Raw genomic sequence first — 12,199 nt, forward strand, 5'->3', positions numbered from 1 at the left:
TTGACCATTTAATGCCAAAGAAGACCTCAGCGAAACAAATAGTGCATTCAGTTATCTCAACTAGAGTGCAATTATCTCACAAATTATATCATAATACCTATATTTAACTTGCAACATCATTTTTTATCACCTTGATATTTATTTGTTCTTCATGTCCATAATTAAAACCTTGAAATTAGTTGCTTGTCTTTCCAAATGTATGAACGTTTATAAGGATGGATAACAATCCATCCTTAACTCTTACTAAAGACTTTTTAAAGGATTTTAAACCCGATTTATTCATTACATATATTATTTTCCCGACGTTTCTGTCTTTAATTTCTTAACAGCCTGTATTGAATTGTATTAAGGTGGGTGGACCATGGAAGGCCATGCTCCTTCGAAGGCCAATTATTAAAATTTCGTAGTTATTGCCATATGATGACAAATTCCTTCTATTTACACAAACACCCATCGAACTAGAAATCACAGACGCGGCGGCGAATCGCTCGCGCCACTATTTTGGCAGTACGGTCCCTCGCTTACAAATAAATATTTATTATTCGTTTATTTACTGGACAAATGAAACTAACAAATATTTAAGTAAAACTTTGTTTTATTACGTAACATATAAACCACTTCTTTTTATTGTAGATTTAATCGCTATTTATTAACTTTTAGTTTTAAATGACTGATTTATTATAATGGCCTTCTAAGGAGCCTTGTTTCTAGCAAGGCCATTTGGAAGAGTTCTATGAAACTTAAGTTCAATCAATATTGATCAAATCTGAAATTTAAAAAAGTGGTTTACTTATATGTTACGTAACTAATAAAACAAAGTATTACTTAAATATTTGTTAATTTCATTTATCCAGTAAATAAACGAATAATAACTGTTTAATTGTTAAAGTGGCCTTCCATGGTACAACCACCTTATCACAGAAGGCTGATCACCAAAATCGATCAGTGAAACAGATGTATGAATAATGCATCTGCCCCTTACCCCACTAGGGGACATGGTATTAGGCAGACAGATATTTTTATGGACAAAAACGAAAACTTGAAACAGGTTTTCTTGTAATTTCGTCAAGCGAAAGCGCATTAGGAAACGCCCTACATACAGGCCCTATATCATAATTCCTTAGGGAATATTCTCGAACCTCGTAACACAAAGTACCTACGCCTAATTGCGTACTAAATAGGCAAATCTTACTATTAGTTATTCAATATGCGTTGCATACAACTCGTGCGACCTACAGTGTCAATCTTGACTGCCCTAATGCAAAATATTAACACATAACTTGAATAAATAGTGACTAATTATATTATTATTATTCACCATCTTTCAATATAGCGTTGGAAAAATACAGAACATTGTGTGGGCTATATTCTTTGATTGTTAAGAAACTCTGATACCTATTAAGGGCTTGGTCTAGTAGTGCAAACAAATGCATCCTGTCATCCTATATGTAAATAATACAAATGTACTAAGGGAAAGTTGCTCCACTTAATTTTTAAAAATTAAATCATTCGTATGTATAATTTAATATTCGTAATAAGTACCAAAAATGACAATTTGAAACAATTTTCGTGAAAATTACACCGGGTGATTTTTTTTTATCAGTACACAAAATTTGCGAATACTTTCTATTGATATCTTCAACTTCATGTTTATATAACTGATCAACTTTTACAAAGAAATTTGGACGAAATATAAAAAAAAATAAGCTTTCCATACAAAATGCATAACTCTATACATTTTTTTCGACCTGAGTTTCTTAGTGAAAGTTGTTCAGTTTAACTAATAAAACGGATAAACAAATTTTGTATATAATAAAAAAAATGTAATGTTTGTGTTAAAAAATTATAAAATAGAAAAATACGCAAATGAAAACAAAAGATATTTATTTCTGACTAGCTTCCGCCCGCGACTCCGTCCGCGCGGATGTCAGTCTTCGCGTCTTCTACAGATTTATTATATTATGTGTAATATATAGATTTATATTGATAAACCTAATAAATCTTTTGCTAGCATTCTGATGCTTTATCGGTTGCACTGGATTTATCTCTTTTTTTTTTCAATCGCTTGAATGATATAGGATGGGTCCTTGATGGGCATCGAATGCTGAAGTCTTGAATCAATCAATTCTGACAGTAGGTAATTTATGTAAAATCTTGATAATGGTCCATCATTTTATTTTGCCTAAACGTTACATACTTTTTTATACATACATATATTCTATTTTTAACGAATTATTCACTCCAGTCCAAACAGCAAATAAGCAGACTTCTGCTTCTGAAACGTTTAGTTGTCCCTGAATTTAGAAAAAATAGTCATGATTCTTATCTATGACAAAAGTGTTATTTTTTGCATTGTATTTCAAATATTAAATTTTTTTTTAACCGCATCTTCCGCATTCATGTCTTTTGCCGGAATTAGACATTTAACTTCTACTAGTGCCATTTTCCCTTTTTGATATGGGAGTGTATAAAGTAAATTTTTTAGATATTTCTCGTTATACTTTTAAAAAGTTATTATTGTCATTTTGCTCATTAGGTAAAGTAATTTCGATATCAGTTTTAAGTTTTTTGATACCTGCAATAATAACGTCATAATCGCCTGCACATACTTATCGATTACACCCTGTATACAATCCACCATCCACATTCATAATGTTTTCCTGTCCTCCTCTCCTTTACGCTGTTCACCCATACATTTTAAATGAGTAAATCTGCTACCACTGAAGGATGTTTCATTGTGATCAGCAAATTTTCACCACTGTTGTCGATTATTTGTTTTTAATTTTTAATCAGCAATTGGGAATCATCAGTTTTGTTTTTTGCAGATTGGTGATGTACCCTAACAATACGTCGAAAAGGGAAAGCATCAACGAATTATCGTTTTCGTCCTCTTTTTTTATTCTTCGCGTCTCTGTTACTTCTGTTTGTTTAGTTCTCAACACCCACTGAATTTTCTATGTTATTGTGATCTTCCATTACATCTGAGTTTTGATGATGTGATGATAATCCATTCGTTTTAATATTGGTACTTAGAGTTGGTAGACTAAACTAGAAATGGCGGACTAAATTTGTCAGCGCGTCTGTAAGATCAGAATATAAAACCAACATCCTGTATTTAAGTTACAAAATTAATAATCAAACAACATGCCGCTACGTTGAAAATGACTAGAAGAAAAAATTAAAACACCTCGGATCAATTTTGGAGTAAACAAATCATTTTCCCCGTATGGGGATTTCCCCGGATGAACTTGGGAAGTTCAAGTTCTCAATACAAGTTTATATTATATTTCGTATTTCTCAAACGAAAAATAAACATTTTTGGAACTTATGAGCATTATGAAAATTTATGAGCTCACTTTAGATTTAAAGAAATATACATCCCTTTACTGACACCCCGTAAAATAAAGAAATTGTTGCCAATCACCTTTGCAATCTATTTGGTTTCATTAACTTTATGTTCGAAGATAATTTTTTTTCTAGTAGTTACACGCGTATTTTTTTCGTTTATTTTCCATATCGAAATCAAATGTTTAAAAATACGAATATTTGCACAAAACTAAGATAAAAATAATCAATTAACAAAAATATTAAATTTAATGAAGTAGAGCAACTTTCACTTCGGTATGAAGGAAAATCGAGCGTAGAGCACACGTCAGAACGCTCCGGCCCAAGGAGCGCGACTAAAGAAATTCGCTAGGATTTTTCCTAATTATTTTAAATATTTTTTTAATATTTAAAGAATTATCAAAATTCAAAAAAAAAATTTTTTAAAGGATTAATACTCATTGGTCTTCAACCAACTCGAATAAATTAATGGAAAAAATAACTTTTAGCAGTATTTATCAATAGATTTTGTAAGGCAAAAAATGGGAAATTTAATGAATTTATAACGTTCTAATTAAGAAAATCATAAGTTTTTCGGCAATTGTATTCAGCAGTTTTTAATAACGACTATATAAGGATAATAATGTGCTGATCAGATTGTGTAAATTGTAATCGGTTGCAACGTAGTGAGTGCACAAACTTAGCTCGAAATGTCTTTGGGGGAAAGAGACTTATCTTGAAAGCCTGATTAAGGTAACATAAAGTAACTTTACAAATGTGAAAAAATTCACGCGCATTGCGTATATAACACTAATTGATAAACAAGAAAAAAAAATTCAGTTTATCATTTCATTAGCCGGGAAAAAATTGTCAAATAACTTGTTGAAAACGCAATTTTGCTAGACTGCAGCCTTAATATAACGTTGAGCATATCGTCTCACTTTTACGCTAGCTATTAGGTACGATACGCCACAAATTGAAAATTTCCTTCATTTTCAAGGGCTTGCAAAACGATAAACTTCACCTTTTTTTACAAAACTAGGTAGGTACCTACCTATAACACGAGTTTTATGTAGGTTCGCATGGAACTATTCTGTGTAGAAATCACTGGAAGTTTGAGACTAATTTTGCGGAAGAATAAACCATCTATTATAATTTTGTTCGAAAATCTATAAAAAATAAATTAAAATATGTAGGTACCTACTTATTTAAAATTTTTAAGTGTGAGGCCAAAGGTATATTTGGTCACATTAATAGTACCTACCTAATTACCTATACAACGTAGACTTTGGACTTCCATAACTAATAAAGGCTTTGCAAATGTACACTATTTAATAAATCGTATAGGCATCCTAATTATAATACTACTAAGCATCTAATATGATAATCATACATTAGAGTACCAATTTTAGATAACATTACGTTATCGTTATGTTCCATTGAATTCCATATCAGGTGTAATTTTAAGCATTGTTACATCATTTTATTTCTTCGTGTCTACTTTGATGATCGGAAGGCAGTTTCTTATCCAAACATTGAATCTATAATTTATAGAACATCGTCACAAAGCGATGATTGATTATCTATGCGTATTTAACACGTGCATAAGAGATTAATTTAATTAATTAGCATTTTGGCATTGTATTATAAGAACGCATTGTTTAATCTTATTGCACGTTTGGCAAACAATTTTAGGCTCGTGTCACCAAAGCACAGAATACTTAATAGTAGCTAATGCTAACTGCTAACCAAAGTGGCAAAAATATTACGCTTGTAAAATGTAGGTACTTAAGTAGGTATAATACTCTCGTAAAATCAAACATAAAAAATACAATATTAAACTTATGAATAATGCTGAAATTTAAAACGTATGAATATCACTCGCTTGGATCCAGAGCTTAATCTATCTCACTACCAAGCTTCATACAGATCCGATTATCTGTGAAAAGATAATTTGTTATTCCGTGAAAAGATAACAAACATAAATTCTTACAATCTTCCGCATTTATAATATCTATTAGTGGGAAGTAGGACACAAAAATCTGCTTGATAACGATTTGATTCCAAGTCGTTCAGGTACAAGTTTTATATCATTGTCCTTAATTAGTTTCATTTATTAACAAAATATTATCTACCTACATATTTTTAAATAGACATCATACAGGCAAGTACCTACATAGGTATATACATACCTGATAGTTAGGGCTATTTAGAATTTTGTATTTTGTCCTACCTATGCTTGAATACTGAGTCTTACCAACTCTAACTTCTATTTGATATATTTTTTGAAGGAGAACAATCATCATTAAAAAGCGATGAAAGTTTTTACAGATCACTTGCTCGCTTTATAACAGCTGTGACCGATAAAATGACTAATTGCCGCCCTTTAAAACAGTGAGGTAAAAAAGCCTCTACGGTCTACGCGATTCAAACGCCTCCTAGGTACAGTGGGTAGCGCGAGGATTAAGCCCTGTTGGGTTCTATTTCTGTTGACAGAATAAGATAAAAGCTTCGAGCACATAAAATCGACTATGTACTGGAATTATTGTAACATGTATACTTATATACATGTTACAATAATTCCAGTACATAGTCGATTATACTAATTGCCTCTTATCCCACAAGGAGACACAGATACAATATTAATATGAGTATGTTTACTAATCCCACATTAATATTCCTCTTTTATGAGCGTAAAAAAACCATTAAAGCACTGAACTATCCTCAAATCAGATTACGAGCACAGTCAGTACACATGTCAACAAATTACGTATCATGTTTGTGCCAACTGGCAAAACACACAAAAAGTGCAAATAGCTGTCACCCCTCCGTCACCGAGCTATTACTGTAACAAGTGGCAATTCCGTGATATTTAATAAAGCAATTTAAATAGCACTTGAACGATCCAAACTCGATCTTAAAACTAGTAGTATAAAATAGAATTTATAAAAGTTGTAATTATAAAAAGACGGATGAATATAGACTCTATTGCTTAGGCAGTAAAGGTTGTATAGATTTAGATTCGGTAGTGGACCGATGTCCTTTGTGCCCACCAGATGTCAGCACAACACAGGACTATTGTTAACAAATAAACGCACAATTGCGCACAATGCTACGTTATTGTATTATGAAGGCGAACGTGAATGAACCAAATGTCGGCTATTTAGTAATTGGTATTACTATTGCACAGAATGTGTAGGTCAATTTATATGTATAGAGCAGTTGTGGATATTGACAAGAGAAAAATTAATAATTAGATATTGATTGAAAATTCAAATGATGAAATATGTTGGCCTCGACAGTAACAAAGTATGCAACAAAATTTAATTTGACTAGTTTTTATTTACGTCACCTATTTTCGACATAAATAGGTAAATGATCCAAATAATTTACGAAATAAAAAAGGCAAATATTTTTGTACTTGTGAAATCAAATAGGTATCTTAATTAAATCAATAATACATTAAACATCGAATAATATTGACCCAGTTTTGTAAAAACTCTGAATTTAACTAAACACACAAGTTTACTGTTTAATCCTTCAATACACAAACGGGCACTCAATACTTGTATGTACTTTGGCTATTCACTAAACAGGTGTTACTTTTTAGCCTCATTCAATCGTATCACACCTTAAACTTGTTAGTAACTGATAATGTTAATAAGTATAGACAGAGAATTTTTAACTATGAATTAATGAAACCGGAATCGATAAAATCAATTACATAAGACTGCAAGATTCATTCAAAAACATTCTCATGAATGGAGTTTTACTATTCACATTAAAATTCCACGTCAATATAGAACTTTAAAATTCTAATGAAACACCTGTATGATAATAGGCTGCAGATTTATTGTACAAGATTATTACGTTCGATTTAATTCACCGAAAAAAGTAGTGAGTTTTTCAATGAAAACCACTATTATCATCAATAATTATTCTAATTAATGTTTTATCACTTATACATAGTACAAGGTGACTATCTAAATTACACATTTATTAATTAGATCGGCCTATATGAAACTAGCTGTGCCTCGCGGTTTTACCCGCGTGGCTCGGCTCCTGTTGGTCTTAGCGTGATGATAAAATATAGCCTATGGCCTCCCTCGATAAATCGGCTATCTAACAATGAAATAATTTTTCAAATCGGATCAGTAGTTCCTGAGATTAGCGGTTTAAAACAAACAAACTCTTGAGCTTTATAATATTAGTACAACAACTATTTTTAATCTTAATAATTATCTAAATATCATTCTAATTAATAGAGACCTAGGTTCAAAATCCATTCAGAAGATAATTGACATAAGAACAATCTGTTATATTAATTAGTTTCTCAATTCTACCTACATCTGATAACCCAATCTGGCTAACCAAAATATCGTGTTCCCACGGCGCGCACCTGCAAAGCTCAACAATGGTGATTCAAGCCCGCATTCCGTCGACGCCTTGCCTCCGTACCTCGCCTACGTACAGGGCTGCCAATAAATGTTAAAGCGTAGAACTTTTACTAATTAACACCTCGTAAGGAAATGAAATGTTGACTGCCCTAAAGGTGTATGAAATAGAAAAAAAAGTTTAAAAGGCAATTTTTAATGACATTTTAAAATGACAAAAATTACGTAAGACACAATTAAGAAAGAAAAATAAGTACATACTTTCAATTAAGCCTTTTATTAATGATCAATTAAAGAGTTAGAAACGATTGTTATTACAGACGGTTTCTAAGTAGGTATACTTACTTTAAGGTCAAAACTTAAAACTATGAACTAGTTAGGTACTTAGTACTTACCTACTTACCTATTTAGGATAACCATGAATACCAATTTATTACCTAATTAATAATTACCATCTCTTTATTATATTTATAACTAGTGACGTGTTGACTGCTTTCTCAATTCTTACCTCCTATAGTTAACAATTTAAAATAAAAAAAAGAACAATACATTAGTCACACTGACCGTAAAAAATCCCGTGGGCAGAGGACGCACCTGAGTATTTCACGGAGCCGCGACGGGGCGGCGCCTGACCAGTTTTCACTCGAAAGCGACAAAGTACAAATATGTACTTGCTCTTGGAGTTTTACCAAAAAAAATATATAGACATACTTACTTCACTGTTTTGCTTTGAATTTAAAATGTTTATATAGCTAAAAATTCTCGCATATTACCTTTTTTCAGAATTATTGAGCAATATTTTTCAAAGGTAAAAATAGTATGATGATAACGGTATTCGTTTTAATACATTACCTATATTATAAAATATTATATCCAAATCCATCCATCAATAGAATATCTTCATTTATCTTTCTTATCTTAAGTCGGAATGAACAATCGCCTTTACTGAATTAGGTAATTGGCATGCATCATGATTCATGAATCATGATACGAAGGAAATAGTAGTATACAGTCAGAAGAACATTTCTGAATAAATAAATTATTAAAACGATGTTTTTCTTTTCAGGAATATAAAAAAATCAGAGGCATTATATTACTTATCTTATAACTAGGACCTAGGTACATATCGAAGAAAACAACATGACCTTCATCAATGAACAAACGACTGTAGTAAATATTTTACAAGGCACACTACAAGGCGGAATAGCAAGAACAGATAATGGTGTAGAATACTTGGAATTTCTTGATATACCGTACGCTAAACCACCTATCGGAGAATTGAGATTTAAGGTAATTGATAATATGATAAAAAAATAATTCGGAAAATCCAAAAGTGCACGCCTCACAATTTTTTTTTAATAATTATTTATTAATTATTATTTTTGTTTATTTAATAACAATTAAACCACATCGAATCAGACCCTGAAAAATGAAAGGGTTCTATTCCTGAGCATACTCAAGCGTAAGAGAAAAAAAAGACTCGATTAGTAAAGTATTTCGGTCGCTATCGTGTTACAAGAAAATCCTCCGCACATACAGACACACGGACGTCCAAGACAGAACTTTTTTAAACTGTTTTTTAACTAGTTTAAATAACAAAAATGACATCAAAAATATCATGAATGTTAAAAATAGTGTTTTTTCTTAATATGTGTGTGTATGTATTATCTTACAAGTGCAATGTATGATACATAAAGACATTTTAAGTTTGAAAAATCAGATGTTTTGCGCGAAGTGACAGTAGTACCCACCTCAACGCTTCGCTTATGAGGCGTGCAATATTTAAAAAAATAGTATAAACCCCAATAACCTATATAAATTGTTTCAGAATCCAGAGCCACCACAACCTTGGGATGGCGTAAGGGATGCAACCAAAATAGATTTGAATCACATATCGTGTCAATATTTTAATAAAATTGTACAAGGTTCTGAAGACTGCCTTTACCTTAACGTATACGTACCAAAACTACCTCGAAGACAAGATACATTATTGCCTGTCATGGTGCACATACATGGAGGAGGCTTTCTTGATGGTAGTGGTACCAATAAATACGACTTAGGACAAGACTTCTTCATAGAAAAAAATGTTGTAGTTGTATCAATTAATTATAGACTAGGCATACTAGGTTTTCTCTGTTTAGATATTCCAGAAGTTCCTGGTAATATGGGATTAAAAGACCAAATTCTAGCTCTGAAATGGATACAAGAGAATATAGAATATTTTGGCGGAAACAAAAACAATGTAACCCTTTTTGGAGTAAGTGCTGGAGCAGCATTAATTGATTATTTATTATTAGCTCCAACAGCACAAGGTCTATTTCATAAAGCTATTCTTCAATCGGGAAGTAGCCTAAATCACTGGACTTTTAACCACAATATGAAAGATCTCGTGAAAGAAATTCTGCACGATTTAAACTATTCTGGGACATTTAAAGATAAATATGCTATTTATAAGTACTTACGAAATGTACCATTTGATATATTGACGAAGAAAACGAAAAAAATAGTCAGAGGTTTTAATACAACGAGGCTCTATTTTGGTTTCGTACCGACAGTTGAAAAAGATTTTGGTGATGGACAATCAATAATTACTAAAAAACCATACAAATTACTTAAAGAAGGCAGATATCACAAAATACCTGTTATAAAAGGATTTTGTGATAGGGAAGGATATTTGACTTTAGGTTGCAAAGAAAATACAATAAATATTTTAGAGCCCAAAACATTTTTTGACCTATGGCCTTATAAACTTCTGGACAAAGACATAATGAAACATAGTGCAGAATTACGTGACATGTACTTAGAAACTGTGAAGACTGAGGGCGATGATAAATACGCTGTCGAGTTTTTCAGCGATTTTGATATTGTATCAGGAGTCTGGTTGCAAGGGAATATCTTGGCAAATCACAATGTTCCCTTATACATGTATGAATTTTCCTATGATGGCAATTTAAACTTTGTAAAGTATTTACATAAGATCGAAAAGGAGGGAGCAGCTCATGCGGATGACATGGGATATATGTTTAAATTTCCTTGTACGCGAGAACCGACTCAAGAAGACATCCAAATGAGAAATACTTTGACTACTCTTTGGACAAATTTCGCAAAAACTGGGTAAATATAATTCTAATAAATATAAATAATTTGGAAAATCCAAAAGTGCACGCCTCATAATTTTTTTTTAATAAATATTTATTAATTATTATTTTTGTTTATTTAATAACAATTAAACCACATCGAATCAGACCCTGAAAAATGAAAGGGTTCTATTCCTGAGCATACTCAAGCGTAAGAGAAAAAAAAAGACTCGATTAGTAAAGTATTTCGGTCGCTATCGTGTTAACAAGAAAAAGGATCCGCACATACAGACACACGGACGTCCAAGACAGAACTTTTTTAAACTGTTTTTTAACTAGTTTAAATAACAAAAATGACATCAAAAATATCATGAACGTTAAAAATAGTGTTTTTTCTTAATATGTGTGTGTATGTATTATCTTACAAGTGCAATGTATGATACATAAAGACATTTTAAGTTTGAAAAATCAGATGTTTTGCGCGAAGTGACAGTAGTACCCACCTCAACGCTTCGCTTATGAGGCGTGCAATATTAATGAGATTAACGAGGAGTTAAAGACTTCTTATTGAATTATTCCGTGGACTGAATTTTGCCAGTTTATCATATAAACGATAAGAACACTTACATATGGTATCATCGTTATTTAAGAAACTAAATCTTAATTTAGGTATTATCTTATCATTCATTCATGTTATTATCACAACATGCATATAATCGTTATAAATATAAATATATTTTTTTCAGGAATCCTACACCTGACAACGATCTCTCCATTCAATGGCCGAAATTTACCCCCGATTCACAAGTATACCTAAACATTAATTCTAATCTCTGTATAAAATCAAACTATGAACCAAAGAGAATGGCTGTTTTCAAAAAAATATATGAAAAGTACAAGCAATGAAATTGTAGGTACTTATACCTAGTGATTATATTATAATATTGAAATGTTTACTATCTATTTTATAATTGAGTATGTTGTTTTATTTATGGGGGATTTCTAGATAAAGTTAAAAAAATGTGCATAGGAACACTGACCCAATTTAGCTAAAATTTTGTATACAATGTCATTATCGTCTGGTTCAGACTACAAATTCTATCACCATGCTTTTACCACAGACTAATAATAATATACTACGTATCTTTTACTATTGACCTCCAGTTCAGCAAGAAGAAATTAAAATTATTATTAATCCTAATATATAGTAATAAATACCTATAGTAACAACAAAAACTGAGGACCATAATGTTTTGATAGAATACTGCTATCAAAACATTAAGAATTGATATAATTTAAGCAATTAGTATACATGGTGATATGCCTTTTTTAGTAATTAATAATTGTAAACCTCTGCTGAGTAAATTTATAAGTATTATATTAAGAAAAAACTGAAAACACCCC

General features: G+C 31.3%; 1 protein-coding gene across 1 annotated transcript; it reads left to right on the forward strand.

Annotated features, from left to right (window-relative positions):
- The first annotated feature begins 8,289 nt into the window (after nt 1–8,289).
- On the forward strand, nt 8,290–12,168 carry LOC149484153 (juvenile hormone esterase-like). Its single transcript, XM_089701694.1, has 3 exons — nt 8,290–9,008; nt 9,547–10,832; nt 11,542–12,168. Exons 1-3 carry the CDS (start codon nt 8,859–8,861, stop codon nt 11,699–11,701), a joined length of 1,596 nt encoding a protein of 531 aa, XP_089557820.1. The 5' UTR covers nt 8,290–8,858; the 3' UTR covers nt 11,702–12,168.
- Nucleotides 12,169–12,199: the final 31 nt, after the last annotated feature.

The sequence above is a fragment of the Colias philodice genome, chromosome 12, assembly GCF_061535455.1.
Source record: "Colias philodice isolate Cphi_HAF_F1 chromosome 12, ilColPhil1 Martin Lab GWU primary, whole genome shotgun sequence".
Lineage (NCBI taxonomy): Eukaryota > Metazoa > Arthropoda > Insecta > Lepidoptera > Pieridae > Colias > Colias philodice.

What these genes read in the sequence shown, in the direction of transcription:
- LOC149484153 (XM_089701694.1), top strand. Translation starts at nt 8,859, where the DNA reads ATGACCTTCATCAATGAACAAACGACTGTAGTAAATATTTTACAAGGC. An exon ending in TCGGAGAATTGAGATTTAAG is followed by an intron (nt 9,009 to 9,546) that starts GTAATTGATAAT and finishes AAATTGTTTCAG; the next exon opens with AATCCAGAGCCACCACAACC. An exon ending in ACAAATTTCGCAAAAACTGG is followed by an intron (nt 10,833 to 11,541) that starts GTAAATATAATT and finishes TATTTTTTTCAG; the next exon opens with GAATCCTACACCTGACAACG.